The sequence below is a fragment of the Lycium barbarum genome, chromosome 3, assembly GCF_019175385.1.
Source record: "Lycium barbarum isolate Lr01 chromosome 3, ASM1917538v2, whole genome shotgun sequence".
Lineage (NCBI taxonomy): Eukaryota > Viridiplantae > Streptophyta > Magnoliopsida > Solanales > Solanaceae > Lycium > Lycium barbarum.
This window is the reverse complement of record NC_083339.1, coordinates 135606406-135626052: the sequence shown is the minus strand read 5'-3', so window position 1 is coordinate 135626052 and position 19647 is coordinate 135606406. Positions and strand designations below refer to the sequence as shown.

General features: G+C 37.8%; 1 protein-coding gene across 1 annotated transcript; it reads left to right on the top strand.

The window, feature by feature from the left end:
• The first annotated feature begins 1774 nt into the window (after window positions 1-1774).
• Window positions 1775-3233, top strand: LOC132634246 (NAC domain-containing protein 78-like). Its single transcript, XM_060350527.1, has one exon. It carries the CDS (start codon window positions 2385-2387, stop codon window positions 3057-3059), a length of 675 nt encoding a protein of 224 aa, XP_060206510.1. The 5' UTR covers window positions 1775-2384; the 3' UTR covers window positions 3060-3233.
• Window positions 3234-19647: the final 16414 nt, after the last annotated feature.

The window sequence follows — 19647 nt, the reverse complement described above, 5'->3', positions numbered from 1 at the left end:
CTTCATCGAAATTTTTGCTCTTTAGAAATATTGATAAACAGTGAGGTGAGGTCGGTGGTGGGGGAGGGGGGTGTTGTTTTATTTTGCTCTTCTTAGATTTGTGATACTTTGGACTATACAAGCAAATCGACTTAAAGTAAATCACCGAATAAAAGGAGGAACTATACTCAACGCAAATTTAAATTAATAACTTCTAAATATCGAATTGTTAATAAAATGTTGCAATTAGCTTTGTCCACAATCTAACTCCATTTGGTAGTTGTTGAAATTTGTGATATATCGTATATTCACCACTGGTGATAGCATATTTAGCATGGACATCTCATGACATCATGTTGCACTTCATATGGCAGTGATTAATGTAGCAATTAGCTTTTGTCCACAATTTATATAGTATTATGATATCCCTTAATTCCATGTTATTGGCATGACCACTCCTCAGCATGTTGGCATATGTAATTCATGATCTGTTATTGGTTAGAGTTAAGTTAATTTCAAGAAAAGGGTGTCTCAACAAGTATATACTCATATATAGCTAGCGATGACAAAACTCACGTTTTCTTTTTGTTAATTTTTCTTAAAATAATTACTACAAGATAACACAACATTTTGCACCTACGTAGTCATATTTCCAGTTTATATTCGCATAGCTAAAAAAAAATATTTATAACAATGTTTATTTATCCATATACATTTACATTAATATTTGTATACTTCTATAAACAATGAATTTACCTCATATAAAAGTGTATATAATAGTGGGTTACCTTTCTAATATGATTTTATCACCAAAATCTTATAATATTGGGACTCTAACCACGAATTGAGCTCTTTTAAACACAATAACCAATCGAGTTTGTCAATTAGAGGCTGATGGTTACAGTTAAAAATTAAAAGAGAAATAGAGAAAGTAACTTACCTTTCAAATTATATACAATCAGGGTCGGCTTAATATTTTTGGTGCCATAAAGTCAAACTTTAACGTAAGGCCTAATTTTTTCTAAAAGACAAAAGGGAACTTCCATACATAGGATAGAGAGGAAACAAATGTTCAATATCACTTATGGAACTTGTTTTTCTACTTCCACTTGGAAGTTATTTTTCTCATTTTAAGGAATTTATTTTCCTATAAAAAGCTATTTTCCAAAATTTGACCATCAAAATACGAGAAAGCACAAAAAATATTCTATGAGAAATGTTTTTCTCTATACCAAACACACCCTTAATCTTTTATTATTTGTTAAAATTATCAAGAGTTCATTTTGGAAATTGTATTGAAGATTCATTTTTTTCTATTTGTTTGTTATTTTTAAATAACCGAATTCATATTTCTAGTTGAAATATTTAAACTGTAAAAAATAACTTGTACCTACGTAATAAAAATATCAAGAAAAACAAATTTTAGATGGAAAAAATATGATTTACACTTGAAAGTATTTATATATTTTTTTTTAAATTAAAATCTTATATTGGTAAAAAGTGTGGGTGCTGGGAATCTTAGTAGTTCAGTTGGTTAACTATCTGAATTTTTATCTTGTTGATGAATATTCGATTCCCTACCTTGTAATCCCCTTCCCCTACCCCAATTTAAAAAAAAAAAAAAAAAAAAAAAAAAGGCGGGGGCCCAAAAATTGGAGCCTAAAGCATGGGCTTTGGTGGCTTTACCCAATAGTCGGCCCTGTATACAATATTGGCCAATTCAAATAAGAACCGAAAAGTATGGATCTTTTTTGTTATAAGGTTGAGCTAGGTGATTGAGAATGCATAAATCTCTTCTTTTTTTTTTGGTGGCATAAACTATTTTTCCATTTCTTGTAAAAAAAAAACTGTTAATTTAGAAATTTCCCATCCGACACATTAATTGAATTTAGTTAAAATAAAGGCTTGAAAATGAAAAAGCGGGACGTGTAAAAATAACCTTTCCCTTTTGTTGAAAAAAGGGATGAAACGCACAAAAATAAAAGCAAATACCTATCAAAAAGAAAAAGGAAAGTTAATTAACTTAGAGCCCAAGTGTAGCCGAACCGCCAAAATCAAGAATTCCCCTGTTTTTCCTAATTACCGAGCTTAATTGTAACCAACAATTTCCATACTTTCCATAAATGTTTCCTAAAATTAGTACTCCGCGTGAGTTGTTTTATGGAAACTTCACATCTTTATAAAGAACCTCAACAAACATTACTTGTTGTACTTGTTCTTGATTAATTCTTTCTCTTCTTTGTAGCGTACTACTGTTCTTCATATTGCTTACTACTTTCTTTCTTCTCTGTTCTTTAACAGTGAGTCAATTTCTAATTCATTGATTAGAGAGTACTAGCGGATCATCGATTATTAAAGGATTTTCTCTTGTGATTCTTGACTCGTTCTTGTTTTAATTTTTTTCAATGCGTAACATAAAATCAAAGACCATGTCACGGCTTCGTAAGGGTGTTCGATTTCACCCAACTGAAGTGGAGTTACTCAATTATCTCAAAAGGTTCTTGAGGGGTCAATCTTTACCGAGTCAATGCCCTATTCGGCATGCGGATATCTATGGAGATCAACCTCCATCGGTGATTCTTGGAGAAGAGAAAGTAGGCTACTTTATTTCACGGTTGAAGAAGCTGAAGAATTCAGATGAAAGGTTCCGTCGAACTTGCGCCAACGGGACTTGGACAGGCCAAACTAGTGGTATACCTATCGACAATCTCAAGGGAACTGTTATGGGCTTTAGAAGAAATTTAAAATATACTAGTAAGGAAAAAAAGCAAAACAGTACCACTAGTTGGTTGATGAGAGAGTACTTCGTGGGGGATGATTTCTTCCTGAAAAACAATATTCCTAAGCAAGATTTTGTAGTGTGCCGAATCAAGAAAATTATAAAAGAGAAAAAGATAAAGGATGTTGCGGTAACCGAACAAGATGTTGCGGGAATTATTGAAGTTATGTTGCTCCGGGAGACTCAGAAGACCAAAGAAAAAGAACGTAATAGCAATCTAAGTGACTGCTTCGAGGAGATTGATTGGGCTGATGATCTGCTCATCAACATTGACGATTTTGGTGATATAATTGGTCGTTAATTCACAATTTTGAATTGTAAATCTAAGAAAGTAAAGATTGTTTTACAATTATTGTGTTATTGAATGAGAAAGATAGCTTTACAAATTTATTGTTTTGTTTTGAGCGTCTGGTAGAAATTATTCTTCTATATATTCTAATAGATTGATTACTCTACTTCACTTAAGGTTTCTAGTCTTCAAGATTTTTGCAGATTAAGTATTCATTTTTTTAAACATTCACGTTGTGTTATTGCCTGCTGGGAGTGAATTAAGATATACAACGAAAAATCGTATCTTTACGTGATCATTAACTAACTTGCACCGACTAAAGTTGTTGAATAAGTCGAGCCAGTCCCTTGTCTTACCTAAGGCGTTATTAGTCTCTGTTACATTGCCTTGCATTAACTGTCTTGAAATACGACTGTTTATTTATGCATCAGTGGATTGTTTCCTTTACTAACTAGCCTACTTCCAACAACTAGAAAGTGACTGTTGCTCTGCATCTGAAGCAGGACTAAACCAAGAATTCAGCTGAGATGATAGAATATAATATAGAAATTTCGAAATTGTCAACTAAGACTCAGATTAAAAGGTTTGAAAAAATAAAGGCATTAATAACCCACAACCAAAAGAAGGCATAGAGGTAGCAGCAGAAGGATGATTAACAAAATCCTAGCCCTAAATAGAAAGTGCATAATCTTAGCAGGTAACGAATAAGTGTAGCAGATCCTAAAAGCACGATGTTAGTTAGTATCAAATGTTTACTATCATGCCAAAAGCTATAGCTGATAGTAAGGATATAACTCTATTTCTTAACCAAGCGCATCAAGCAAACACCATGTTCAATCATGAGCACTCCAACCCAGGCCATCACCTTGCCATATCAGCAGGTATATAAGCTCAAAATGTGTCAAAAATGACATGATAGACGGTTAATTTTTAAAGGGTATAAATGATCCATTTTTAAACTGCAAGAATATATTTCGTCCCATTTGCAAACGGAGGGTATAATTGCCCCCATTTTCGATAGTTGAGGGGCAAATTTAACCCTTTTCACTAAAATGTATGTGAATGGTGAAATAGTTTTAGACAAATGTAGGCACAAAGGATTTTTTATTTTATGTGAAATACATATTAGTTTCATTAATCTACTACAGAGGTAAAGAAATAGGTTAAAGTCTAACCCTCTCATATTTAAGTTGGTAATTATACAGTTGGGGCTTTATTATTTTGGCCAAAAAATTATTTGGGTAAAAGATAATGGAGCTTTAATTAGTTATTTTTGAAAAATTTAGCCTGAAAAAAAAATACACAATTGAAATAAATCGTTATATATTGTATCTAAAGAAGAAAAAAGTGCAAAGTTTTAACTTCATTAGTTTGGCTATACCTTTTTCGGTGTCTAAAAATAATGGAGCTATAGCCAAATATTTTTTTACTAATTTGAACCGAAATAAAGATACAAAATCAAAATAAATAATCATTACATCTAAAAAGGAAATAACAAAAAGCGCATAGTTGGTACTCCATTATTTGAGCTAAATGCCTAAAACGGTTTTCATTTTGCTAAAAGGATGGAGTTCCAACCATTTTTTCTAGGAAAAAGAAAAATACATAATTAAAGTAAATTGTCATTGCATATAAAAAGAATTTGAAATAAATGTGCATTGTATATTAAGATAAAAACAAAAATACTACACAATTAATAAAGATAAACTACAGAATATGAGAGTGTGACAATAAATGATAGGAAAATAACTACTTGAGAGCTGGTTTTTCAATTTTTCTTCGTTCATATGCGCTTAAAAGTGTGTTTATTCACTCTTTTGCCACATCAACATCAAGGAAATTAAAGACTATCAACAAATTCAGAAGAATAATTAAAATTGCACATAATTTAACGATGCAACTAATAATTCATATAAAGCACTGTTTTAAATGCACATTTGGAGCGAGTTCCGTACAGGATATAGTAAAAACGCACTGGGGCAATTTAAGAGGGCAAGTCATTATTCTCGAGGTAAACTTAACTGTTGCAAGAGTTTTTATTTTGGGACGTAGGGGCCCAAAAATTCTCTCCTAATTAGAATCAAAATTGTTAAACAAGTCCATAATTTAATACCAAAAATACAAAATTCAGCTTATTATTAGATTCTAAGAAGTTAAAAAATAAGTCAAAGGTATTTTTTACATAACAGTATTTTTTATTTTTCCTCTTTATCTTCTAAGGGTAGAGAGGAAAATGATCAATTTGCAAAGCACAAAGAAAAACGTGTCATTCTTCATCACTTGCTCCGGTTCGATGCTTCTAATTGTAAGTTCCTTCTTGACTTATCTTTATTTTTCAGTTAGTCTATAATTTTTTTTTTCAAAGTATAATTAACCTCTTAGATGAAGCAGTTCTAATTATTATTTTTTAGTTGATTGTTGATTTTGTTTTAGAGTTGTAAGATTAAATAGTTTTATATACATTTTCACTTATTCAATATTTTCATAGAATTTCTACAACTTTACTCTTTGAATATTTATTTTCCTTATATTAATTTATAAAATATTAAAAATTAATGATTCATCGAGCTTATGCCCATCACCTTAAGGGGTTGTTTTGATACTCGGACTAAATTATCCCAAATTATAATCCAAGTTTGATAGGATAAGGTGAAATGTCTCAGAATTAAGTTTGGCTTCATTTTATACTCTACCTTCTGTCAAACAGAATATAAAATGAAGCCTAAACTTAATTATGGTTCCATGTACCAAACAATCCCTAAAGCTTACTCATGCACCCTCAACTCAATAAGAAGCCTCACCTCGCGCTCTGCTTTTAAAAAAACTGATATGAAGTGCAGTATAAAAAGTATTTAGATATTATGCCAAAAAGACATGTAACCAAATGTGAAAAGACATCAAATGACATGAAGCTTGTCTGAGAAGCCATTCTCCTAATTGTCGTTTGATCAAGGCCATTGTTGCTCTTCTTGTATACGGTAAAAACCGGATGTGAGTCAAACCGGTGAAACGAGAAACCGGAAGGAGAAGGGAACAAGAACATACATGAAGAATCTCATTCTGAACCAGAGGAACGCTTGTCCGGAGCTAATCGGGGGGACCATTTGGTACAGTTCCTTCCCCACCGAGTTGCTCGAGGTCGTTACCCCGAGTATCCGTGTCGTTGGTTCGGTACAGCCGTTGCACACAAGCCACGCGTCAGTAGCGTCCTGCCATGGTCAACAACCAACCATGCGTGTGTCAGACCGTACGGCCAACCTAATCCCACGAAATCCGTTCAGAGTTGTCCTTATTATTATTATTTCAATGATTTTGTATTGATGGAGGCAACACTATAAATAGAGCTCATCCCCCTCCTTAGAGGGGGTTGGCTCTTTGATTTCCTAAGAACACTTGTAATAGCTGTCACACCCCATTTTAACCGGGTCGATTTTAGGGAGTATGACGTATTGGTGATTCCTATTTATTTTATTTTTTAGGAGTCGCCACCTAATTAATTTGACGGTGAATTAGGACACCTAGATGTTAACTAAGGCAAAGTTAAAACTAAACCTCCGTTAATAGTCTGCTTAACCAGTGTGATTCTAGGTAAGGGCTCTATATTATCCTAAAGGGAAGGGGTTAGGCATCCTTTAGAATCCGTTAACTTACGGTTATCCGACCAAACTTAGGTTAATTAATTAAGATGAAAATTTATATAAAAGAGAACTTTGAATGCCATTTTAAATAAACTCGTAAATATTACTAAGGCTTTAAATCAAATGCTATTTAGAAATAAAACTTATAAAAGATAGTTTGCATAAAAGATGATTTTAGATGCTATTTAAATAAAGCTTAAAATGTTGCTAAGATTTTATATGAAAGTAATAATGATGTCGTTTGAAATAATACTTGTAGAAAATATGATGTATTGCATAAAAGAAGATTTTAAAGGCTTATTTAAAATAAAACTTGGACATGCTAAAACCTTGAATGAAAATGTAATGATGTTTTTGACAATAAGACTTGCAAAAAATATAACAACTCGCTATAGCAAAATGTAAACTTTAGACAAAATTTTGTATTATATCAATATGGTGATGTAAAATACCTAAACTCATTTTCTTTAAAATGTGATGGATAGGGTATGAGTTTTCGTTCTTTTATATTAACTATACTTGGCTAAAAGAAGTATATTATTGGATAAACTTTGAAAAATTATTCATAGAATGTATTTGAACTTATATTTGCATATTAGTGATGTTTTGGAATTTCTAGGATAGTGAGCATGAAATATGATTCTTTTAACTCAATATATAAAGTCATGCTATTTTGCAAATCAATTATGCTAAATAAAATAGATATTAGACATTATAAATAATTTTAACATGAAAAGTAAAAAAAAAGAGAATAAAACTTATGGAATTGATTGTTAGTCTTCCTTAAACTTACTACCCATTACTAAAACTAAATCTACTAAATCGTTAGGATTCATCTAAGTTAATAAAATAAGATAAGGTTAGTCATACAAAGCAAATAAAAATACACAACAATAAAATAAGGAAGAGAGAGAAAGAAAAAGATGAAATGAATCTGGCCCATTTTAAGGCCCAACTGCTGGAACATGAATGGGCTCGGCCCATTTTAAATTGTTGAGATCACTGTTTGCTATTGGGCTTATTTGCTGTGAAAAAGAGAGCTGGACGGAGAACTGAGTCATGTTGGGCTTTTGGCCCAACATCAAATGCGGAGGAAAACGAGTCCTCAGACTCGTATGCGATGATCATGCATAAAACGAAAGGAAAAGGATTAGTATACGATCAATGGATAATGTTAAACATGTAAGATATAAACTCAGAACAGATCTAAACTTAATGAACAAATTAATAAAGGATTTAAGTAATAAATGCAAACATGCATAAATTATGTATTCCTATATCTATGCTAAGTGTATGTACTGCATAAAGTGGAATGGAAACTAACTGAACACAGGCCCAAAAAGACAGAAATCAGAAAAGCAGACCCAAAATACAAGTTTATAAAGTAATAGGCCCGAATCTAGGATCAGACAAAGATAACAAACCCAATAAAAAGAAACATAAAAATAGGCCCAAAGCCCTGCCACAAAGTATGCAGGATAAGAAAAATCCCCAGTTCAACTTAATGATATACAAAATATACTCTCTTATACACAACGAGGTGTATATAGACTGTATATACCTTGTATATTGCATGTATACTACTGAAGCAAACAAAGGGCAGTCTTTTCACCAAACTTAGGCCAGTACCAGGTTATATATCAACTCATACTTGGGATGTTCTGAGTTCTATTGAGGCCTATACATGTTATATTGACATTCAATACGTAAATGCGCAAATTCCCGATTCTAAATTAGGCAAAAAGGCAGTAATCAAAGGACATGGAAAAAAGAAACTATATAAGAATACCAATAAGTTCGAACTCAGGGGACTTAATGGCGATAAGAATCTTCGAGCAAACACTGAAGTATTGTGGACATGGCAGAGATGGAGCAAAGTAGATAAACAAACCCATAACAGAGCATAATATTGATATAGTAAAAGAAGGACACCCGCATGCTTTTGACTCAACAAAAGGTTTATCTCATATGGCTACTAATGGGGAAACAGTCCTAATGATAAAATGTTCATCAATCTTAATCAACATATTTCATAGTTGTAACTGATTGCAGACAGGGTAAAAAATTCACCACAGAACCACATCAAACAAGATCACTGCGTAGAGGGTTCAATTTTAGACTCACACACATTGCAGATTCAACCGATTGAGACCAAAGCTAAACACACAGAGTAATAGCACAAGTTTGGACTCTTATACTAGTATACAGGGACTCAAACAGATCTGTAAACAAATGAACATTTAAACTAAGTAATTTAGCCTTAATGAAAGTCTCAACATAAGTAGGAAAGACAAAGTAGACATAAATCCCCTATGATGAAGTAACCAGAGACTTAAAACTCATCTTTCGTTCCTCAAATCAAACACTTACTAATCCAGGCTATGATACAAGCTTCTCATTCAAACCAGATTTAAAGAAAAAGAAAGAAACAGTGCTTCTCCTAGGATCCTATAGAGTATTTAAAGCAACATATGAGTTAACAGAATAAGGAAGCATGAGCAAAGGTAGGGGAAGGCAACCTTGGACATACTAATTGATCTAAAGGGACCTAAGTGAGATCATAAACAGATCAGAAAATATACTCAATAAGAATAAGAAGAGGTTATTGAACCAAAAGGGTATGATTATACTAAAGAGATAAGCTATTAATCAGTAACTTACGTTTAATGACAGATTAAGACTAGACCAAACATTAAAAAAAAAAAAAAACTCAAATCAGGCATCTCGCCCATATAGCAACATACATAATTTAAAAGAAGGTGTACTGCCAACCTATAATACATGCCAAGTCTAAACAGGGCAGATTTGTGATTTACAAAGCACCCACTGAATTCAAGAAGGATATTTTAGCATGCAGGCATATTCCAATTTACATTCTTTATATTAACAAGGCAAGATACCAATAGTTATAGCGAAATCATCTCTGCCAGTGGCTTAGAAAGGTTTGGACCTGTCCTCGAAATGGAAAGGGAAAGAAGGTAAGCATAGCTTATACAGAATCGCGAAGTTGAAAGGTGGTGATCATACTAAGACTAAAGTAAAAATCCTTTCCCTTGTTTCTTCTTTAAAGAAAAAAAACAAACAGGATTCATGACCATTCTCTTTGCTTTCCCGGAACAGATTTTAATACTTGAAACAGTTATATATTTTTTCACATTTTTTCATATTAATAAAAAAAAGTAGAAATTATATATATTCCTCATGTATCCTAACAAACAATGACCCCAAGAATTGTATTAACCAACACGTAAACTCTCTATATAACTGTTAATTCGAATTCAATTGCAACAAGATTAAACAGCTAACTCAACAATACTTCAAGTTAAGGTAAGCCATTATTAATCCTTAAATTACTCCCTTATGTGTAGAACCAGGAAAGCTGAAAAATGACTACTTGCGCAGCTTTACTTAAACAGCAAATATTCTGAACTTAAACACCTAATTTATAACTACGTTTCACATCCATATTTACCCAATCATATCAGAACCGAAGCTAAATCATTTTAACAGTTAGCCAACAAACCAACACACACATAACCTTCATCATACAACAAAGTGGTTTCGATACTTCACACTAATCAAACAACAGCACACTAATCAAACAACATCGCAAACAAGTACTGAACACACTAATCATCCTTCAAAAAAAACATAAATTAGGATTGAAACTAAGGGAAAGGGAACTAAGGATTACATATTAAAGCAGGAACTAAACTAAAACATAGCTGATCTCAAGAAGTCGAAAATAAACAGAACTGAAAGAGCAGCGTGCTTTGAACAAACTGAGCTATCCTAGAATCTTCCAAATAAGTATTCAAACTTACAATCACATTCCTTATCAGAGAGGAGACAGAGCTTAAATCAGATATGCACATATATTAGTGTTGACAAATAGAATAAGGATCTACAAAGACATACATGATCATTTTTTATGCGAGTGCCTTCTCCATCTCAAATTGACTCAAGTTCTAATTAGACAAAGGCCAAGTAGCTTAGGCAGAACTGAGTTATAGTTTACATTAGAATGGATAAAAAAATATACATCAAACTATGTTTCTAAGCTATTCACAGATGGAGCATGATAGCAAAAAGCAGCCAGCAACTTAACTAAAGAGAGTACGTCAATTAGGAAGTTCTTCAAAGATAAAACATTACGTTGACAGACCGCTTTCAAGCTCTCAAGTCCTGAACTATGTATTTCAAATCAAACTAAAGCGGTGACCTCTTTTCGTGAGAAACTACTTTCAGGTGTTTATAAATTGTGAAGACGAGATTTCTTAATTAACCAACTAAAAAAAGTATAAATGAGAAGCTCGAACATGTCACATCCAGAAGAAGAGAGAAGGAAAAAGATGGAAACATTATACTCCTACATACTTGAATAACAACCAAAATGAAACACGAAAACAGATCTGAATTTTTTTTTCGAAAGTGTTTAACATTGATATTCGACCGAAGTGAAACTAAACAAATACCTATGGGTTTGAACAAACCATCTAAGATTAAATTCCAAAACACGACAAATTTGAACCGAACTATGAATTCTACTACCATATGCTACAGCTCTTAAATCAGTACTTAGAAACAGCATCAAAATGAACATTCTTTTGTAGTGAATTCATTTCTCCATGAAAAGCAGACTGATTTGGGGTGGTTACCTAAGAAACAGTTTTAATGTTCGAACTCGAAGGTGATTTTCCTATAATTATGATCTTCTCAAACAAAACCTTTGGACCAACATAACAAACAGTCTTATAATACACCTCAGCATTTTGGCTATTTAGGCAGAACAAACATTCTTGTAATCACAAAAGAGAAAAACCAGCTGGTACTCATGACTTTGTTCATATAACTGATAACAAGGAATGACAAGGGAAATGCAACACTTATATTCTACCTGGACTATAAGGAATATTCAGTCACAAGTTGGATTAAACTAATGAGATCAGACTCTGGACAGAAACATAGGCTTAGTGAAATATTTTGGTCATTTGGGAATAGGGGAAACATGTTCAGACAAGTATATCCTCTTCCTTTTACTCTTAAACTAGATCAGATATCCAATCAAAACAGCCATATACTAACAACAAACCAACGGTAGCAACAAACCAATCACAACAAACTGATTATTGATCATTGAACTAATCACGAAACTTCAAAAACCAAAGCGGGATTTGACAATAAACTAAGCATAAACACATGAACCAAAATAGAATTCAAACACTGAAATTACTTAAGGCATGAAAATTATTCACCTTTTTGGGGTGCAGCGAAGTGGGTACGGGGGCCTCGATATCCACTCGAACACTTGTCAAATCCGAGCTTGCAATGCTCGGATTCAAAGCCCAACCAACGCAAATAAAAAAAATGACTGGGTATTCTTGATATTCAACACGGTTACGACTACAGATTCAAAATCCTTTCTTCTTTAGGGGGGATTTTTGTGGATTTTCCAACTTTAATTTCTAGGGGATTTCTGTCGATTCAAGGCTTAATATTTTCAAGGATTCAAGGGGATTCGAGGTTTTTCGATCTTCTTTTTTAGGGGTCCTCAGGTTCTAGCTCTCCTTCCCAGGATTTCTCATTAAAAAATTCTCCCTTTCAAACGATTCATCTTCCCCTATTTATAGGGTTTTGTGTTGAATAAAAGAAAGAGGGCAGGAGCGGAAGAGAGAGAGAGATAGGAGCGGGGAACGGGGGAAGTGGGAGTGGGGTAGGCGGAGATGGTGGGGAACAGAGGAAGGTGGAGCAGGAGAGAAAGATGGAGAAAGGAGGAGGAAAGGGGAAAGGGAGCGGGAGAGAGAGAGTGAGGGAGAGAAAGAGATGGGGGTGGCGGCTTAGAGGAGAAAAGGGATTAGGGTAAAGGGAGGTGAAGAGGAAAAAATGAAAGGGGAAACCCTTATTGTGAACGGGTATGGGTCAGATCCGGTCCATTTATGGACTGGGTCAATTTTTGGATCGGGTATTAAAAGAATGGGCTAGCGAATTAAAACATGTACTGGTCTAAAAATTGAAATAAAAAACATGGTCTAGTCCAAAAAAATATTAGGAGTTAATAGGACTTTGATTTGGGGTCCGGTAAGTCAAAAATACGGACTACGTGCACAAAAAATAGTTTGGTTTCTAAATTTAAATAAAGACCTGTTTAAATAACTTGTGTTAAAATATTGCTCAATATGAGATATGCAATCATTAATGCTCAGATATAAAAAAAATGGCGTTGTAATAGCCGTGCAATAATATTTTGAAAATCCACAGTAAAATAAATACTATTATTTAATTACACAAAAAAGATAAATGCGATGTGTGTGCGTAAGCTGGTAAAATGTCGAAATGATAAAAAAAATTGTGAATTATAGTACTAATAATAATAATAATAATAATAATAATAATAATAATAATAATAATAATAATAATAATAATAATAATAATAATAATAATAAAATAATAATAATGATGATAGTAATCGTAATAGAATAATGAAGTGCCGGTATTGATAAGAGGCTAATAATTTAGTAAAAAATAAATATATATATTTTTTAATTTTCTAAAAATATTATAAGCGTAAATAGGTATTTTGGAGGAGAGGCGGGACAAAATTGGGTGTCAACAATAGCAAAACATATATGCAATCTCTCTCTAATATCAGATTCGGTCCACAACAAGTATTTTCATTTCCATTGTATCTCTTCAAGCAAGTATTGCATGTCGTTTAACAAACATTAATACTCTTCGTCAATTTCCTTGTTACATAGTGGTCATACACCCTATTCCCTATGGTATATATTGAGATTCAAACGCATATCCTATACCTACTTACAAATTCAATTGACTATCCAAATTCGGGGTAAACAGTTTGGCGCCCACCGTGGGGCTAGGATAATAGTGGTCTTTGGTCTTGATTTCTATCATATTCATCAAAATCAAAAACATCTCCTGCCTGTCTCTACGAAAACGGACTAAATGGCCGACATCGAACAATCTGGCCATGTCAACAACACCGAGATTGTGGCGGAAAATGAAGGCAGCGGACTACGGGTGTTGCCAAATCCCGCTGACCTGAACCTCGTCGATTCGAGGGAGGGCCTCAACCGGCAAAATACCGTGGACCAAGAGAATGCCGCCCTACCGGCCACTGATCCTCTAAATACTCACAATTCTGTTACATTGTCTCGGACCCAGGGCCGGAGGGAACCGGATGCACCAAATGACAATGTTAACTTACGTTTAATTTTTGAAATGTTACAGGAACATAAAGCGGCAATCGCCGAGCAAGGAATCGCGATTGCCCGGTTGCAGAGCGGAAAAGATGAAGCAGAGCCGGATAAGACAAAGGGTGTTGCCAAAACCGGAAGAAATGAGGCACGAATGGCTGAGAGCAACGGCTCCGGAGCCGGTTCTTCTACCGAGGTTCTAAAGATGCTCGAAACTTTGGCAAAACGGGTAGACTCAACCGAAAAGAGGGTCGAGACATACAATTCTCGGGTGGATCAGATCCCGGGGGCTCTGCCTTTACTGAAGGGGCCGAATTCGAAAAGATACATCCAAAGGCCTTTTCCTCCGAGCGCGGCCCCGAAACTGATCCCAAAGAGGTTCAAAATGCCCGATATACAGAAATATGACGGCATAACGGACCCACACGAGCACGTGACCTCATACACTTGTGCCAGAAAAGGCAATGATATGGAGGAAGATGAGATTGAGTTAGTGTTGTTGAAAATATTTGGGGAGACCCTGTCAAAGGGAGCGTTGACGTGGTACGACCACCTGCCCGAGCATTCGATCACTTCTTTCGAAATGCTCGCTGATGCCTTCGTGAAGGCTCATGCCGGTGCCAAAAAAGTACAGGCCCACAAGACCGATATCTTCCGAATAACCTAAAGGGACGATGAGTTACTGCGTGAGTTCGTCAACCGGTTCCAAAGGGAACGGATGGAACTCCCCCCGGTTCCAGAGGAATGGGTCGCGCAAGCTTTCACAAAGGGGCTCAATGTTCTAAGTTCAACTGCTTCGTTCAAATTAAAAGAAAATTTGCTGGAATACAAGGCTGTGACGTGGGCCGATGTCCAAAATCGGTATGAATCAAAGATTCGGGTGGAGGATGATCAATTCGAGCTCCCCCCGGTCCCAGTAAAAATGGATAGAAGTTTTGAGAAACCAATGAAGGGTTATGAAACAAAGGCCGAATCATCGAAGGAAAGATACCGGCCATATTCCCATTTGGAGAGGCAAAAGTTTAGGTCAGAAAAGTCGAGGGAGAGCCCAAGCCGTTTCTCAGGTCGGGGTAGCAAGCCGTCAAACAGCCGGGGGCTCTCGTTCAGGAGCGATGCCGGAAGTTCTGCCGGTAATAAGGGTCCGCCAAAGATTTCGGAGTACAACTTCAACGTTCGTACTTCGGGCCTCGTCTCGGCCATCGGCCGTATCCCGGATATAAGATGGCCGAAACCCCTTATGTCGGATCCGGGCCAACGGGATCCGAGTATGGTGTGTGAATACCACGGAACCCATAGCCATAGAACCGAGGATTGTCGCCAGTTGAGAGAAGAGGTAGCTCGGTTATTGAAAAACGGTCATCTCCGAGATCTGCTGAGCGAGCGAGCCAAAATTCATTACAAGGAAAGGGAAGCTCATCGAAGGGCCGAGCCGGTCGAACCCCAGCATACAATCAACATGATAGTTGGGGGTATTGACACCCCTCGGGGGCCGGTAATGAAACGGACAAAGGTTTCTATTGTTAGTGAAAAGCGCATCCGAGACCACTCAACCGGGGGCTCTATTTTCTTCAACGACGAAGACGCAGAGGGCATCATTCAACCACACAATGATGCATTGGTAATTTTTGTACTTGTCTTTAAAACTAAGGTTAAACGTATTTTGATTGACCCAGGTAGCTCGGCCAACATCATCCGATGGTGAGTGGTCGAACAGCTAGGACTGCTCTATCATATCGTACCGGTGGCCCGGGTACTCAGCCGGTTCAATATGGCGAGCGAAACCACGAAGGGGGAGATCTCATTGCCCGTGAACGTGGATGGCACCATTCAACAAACGGTGTTCTATGTGATCGAAAGGGACATGAAATATAATACATTATTGGGCAGACCCTGGATACATAGCATGAGGGCGGTGCCCTCAACACTGCATCAATTGCTGAAATTCCCCACCCCGGAAGGGGTGAAAACCATCCGAGGTGAGCAACCCGCAGCAAGGGAAATGTTCGCGGTAGAGGAAGCAGCGCCTCGACCCAAGGAACCAGCTCAGGAGGAAAAGGGTGCAACCGGAGGAGAGGGCGCCCAATAGCAATCAAAGTACACCGGGTCGGATCCAGTGCATGAAGAGGATGATTTCGAGGTACCCAGATCATTCGTTATGCCGGATGACTCGGATGCAACCAAGTCAACCGTAGAGGAGCTGGAGCAGATCATCCTGTTCGAGTACCTACCGGACAGAAAGGTATACCTAGGCACGGGGCTTACCCCGGAGCTCAGGAGTAAGTTAATTGAGTTTCTTCGAGCTAACGCCGATTGCTTTGCATGGTCGCATATAAATATGACAGGTATATCGCCGGAAATAGCAACTCACAAGCTCAGCTTGGACGAGAAGTTTTCCCCGGTGAAGCAAAAAAGAAGGCCCATGGCGGAGGCAAAACACGCCTTCGTAAAAGACGAGGTAACGAAACTTTTAAAAATAGGTTATATCCAGGAGGTGAAATACCCGGATTGGCTTGCTAACGTGGTAGTAGTGCCCAAAAAAGGAAATAAATTTCGAATGTGCGTCGATTATAAGGATTTAAACAAGGCATACCCGAAGTACTCATTTCCATTGCCTCACATCGATAGAATGATCGATGCGACGGCCGGACATGAGATGTTAAGTTTTCTCGATGCTTACTCCAGGTATAACCAAATTCGGATGCACCCGGAGGATCAAGAGAAAACATCCTTCATCACCCGATATGGGACTTACTGTTATAACGTCATGCCTTTCGGACTAAAAAATGCCGGTGCAACTTACCAACGCCTAGTTAATGGAATGTTCGAAAAGCAAATAGGGAAAACGGTAGAAGTTTATATTGACGATATGGTTGTTAAGTTCCTGGAAACAGAGAACCATTTAAAGCATTTGTAGGAAACGTTTGATGTGCTCCGCAAGTACAACATGAAGCTCAACCCGGAAAAATGTGCCTTCGGAGTAAGGTCCGGTAAATTTTTGGGTTTCATGGTGTCAAACCGGGGAATAGAAATCAATCCGGACAAGATTAAGGCCATCGAGGATATCGAGGTTGTGAATAACATAAAAAAGGTACAGAGGCTCACCGGAAGAATAGCAGCGCTGAGTCGCTTCATATCGAGGTCCTCGGACAAGAGTCACCGTTTCTTCTCCTTGCTTAGGAAGAAGAACGATTTCGTTTGGACACCGGAGTGCCAAAAAGCTCTACGGGAATTGAAGAGGTACTTGTCTAGCCCCCCGTTGCTGCACACACCGAAGGCGGACGAGCAGCTTTTTCTCTATTTAGCTGTCTCCAAAATAGTGGTAAGTGGCGTTTTGGTTCGAGAAGAATCAGGTACGCAATTCCCTATTTATTACGTAAGTAGAACTTTGGGGGATGCGGAAACCCGTTATCCCCATTTGAAAAAGTTGGCATTAGCACTGGTAAGCGCTTCCAGAAAGCTCAAACCTTATTTTCAATGCCACCCCATATGTGTAGTAACTGCCTACCCTCTGAAAAACATCATGCATAAACTAGAGTTGTCAGGTAGATTAACAAAATGGGCTGTAGAAATTAGCGGTTATGATATCGAGTATAAACCTCGAATGGCCATCAAATCCTAAATCTTGGCCGACTTTGTGGCGGATTTTGCCCCGGCTATGGTCCCCGAGGTCGAAAGAGAACTTCTGTTCACCTCGGGAAAGGCCACGGGCATTTGGTCTCTACACACGGATGGGGCCTCGAACCTTAAGGGTTCCGGACTAGGGATAGTCCTTAGGACCCCGGCCGGGGATGTCATTCGACAGTCCATTAGAACTGCTAAATTGACTAACAATGAAGCCGAGTATGAGGCTATGATTGCAGGTTTGGAGTTGGCTCGAAGTATGGGAGCCAAAATAATCGAGGCAAAGCGTGATTCGCTTTTGGTCGCAAACCAGGTGAACGGCGTCTTCGAAGTCAAAGACTAACGGATGCAGAGGTACCTCGAAAGAACCAAAGTGGTACTTCATCGATTTAAAGAATGGACCATGCAGCACATACCGAGGGAGCAGAACAGCGAGGCCGATGCATTAGCAAACTTGGGATCCTCGGTCGAGGGGGAGGAAATCAACCCCGGGGCAACGGTGCACTTATCAAACACGGCCATAGAAAACGGACACGCCGAAATATACACAATGGGCTTAACTTGGGATTGGCGCAACAAGTACATTGACTACTTGGGTGATGGTAAGCTCCCAAATGACCCGAAGGAATCACGGTCACTACGGACCAAGGCTGCCCGTTTTTGCTTGGTGGACGACCAATTGTATCGACGCTCCTACCTTGGCCTCCAGGCTAAGTGTTTAGGCCCCGGTGAAACGGAATATGTGATGAGAGAGGTACACGAAGGAACTTGTGGCAACCACTCCGGGGCAGAAGCTCTGGTCCGACAGATTATCAGGGCCGGTTATTACTGGAACCGGATGGACGAAGACTCAAAAAGCTTTGTCCGAAAATGTGACGGGTGTCAGAAACATGCTCCGATGATTCATCAGCCCGGGGAGCTGCTCCATTCGGTGGTCTCACCTTGGCCTTTCATGAAGTGGGGAATGGACATCGTGGGTCCGTTACCCTGGGCACCAGGTAAGGCTCGTTTCATTTTGTTTATCACTGACTATTTCTCTAAGTGGGTGAAAGCACAGGCCTTTGAAAAAATCAAAGAGAAGGAAGTCATCGACTTTATATGGGATCACATCATCTGTCGTTTCGGCATCCCGCCGAGATAACTTGTGATAACGGCCCTCAGTTCGTGGGTGCCGAGGTCACCAATTTCCTCGAAGGATTGAAAATCAAGAAAATTGTATCAACCCCATATCACCCGTGTGCAAACGGACAGGCGGAATCCACCAACAAGACGATAATTCAAAATCTGAGGAAAAGACTTGAAGCATCAAAGCACCATTGGAGAGAAATATTGCCGGAGGTACTGTGGGCTTACAGAACCACGTCCAAATCGAGCATAGGGGAGACCCCATTCTCATTGGTTTACGGGGCCGAAGCCCTTATCCCTATGGAAGTTGGCGAACCGACCCTCCGGTTCAGGTATACCACCAAGGAATCAAACGAGGAGGCCATGGCCGTGAAGCTCGACCTCACAGATGAACTACGCGAAAATGCGTTAGTCCGTATAGTGGCCCAGAAACAAAGAATGGAAAGGTACTACAATCGAAGAGCCAACTTTCGACATTTCCAAGTCTGGGACTTGGTGCTTCGAAAAGTTACCTTGCACACCAAGAATCCCAACGAGGGAAAGTTGGGTCCAAACTGGGAAGGCCCGTATAAGGTAACCGGGATAACGGGCAAAGGATCGTACCAGTTGGAGTCCGTGGACGGGCAACGGCTGCGTAATAACTGGAATGTGGCTCATCTGAAAATATATTACTGCTAAGGTATGGGCTCCCCGTGTTTTCTTATTAACCTTTCTCTTTTGTAGGGAGTCAAGAACGGGATGAAATTATAGTTTAGGCCTGAAAACACGTGTTGCACTCTTTTCCTTAGTACGGTTTTGTCCCAAAATGGGTTTTCCGACAAGGTTTTTAATGAGGCAACAAGTACAACGTGTTACTTGACAAAAACAAAGGACGAGCGTCCGGACCACCGAGGTCACACCCTCTGAGTGGGGACTTAATAGCACTCACCCGACCTTGCAGCTCGGATAAATACTAGGGGAATACTATGCCCACTCGAAGACTACCCCGGTAAAAGAAGACGG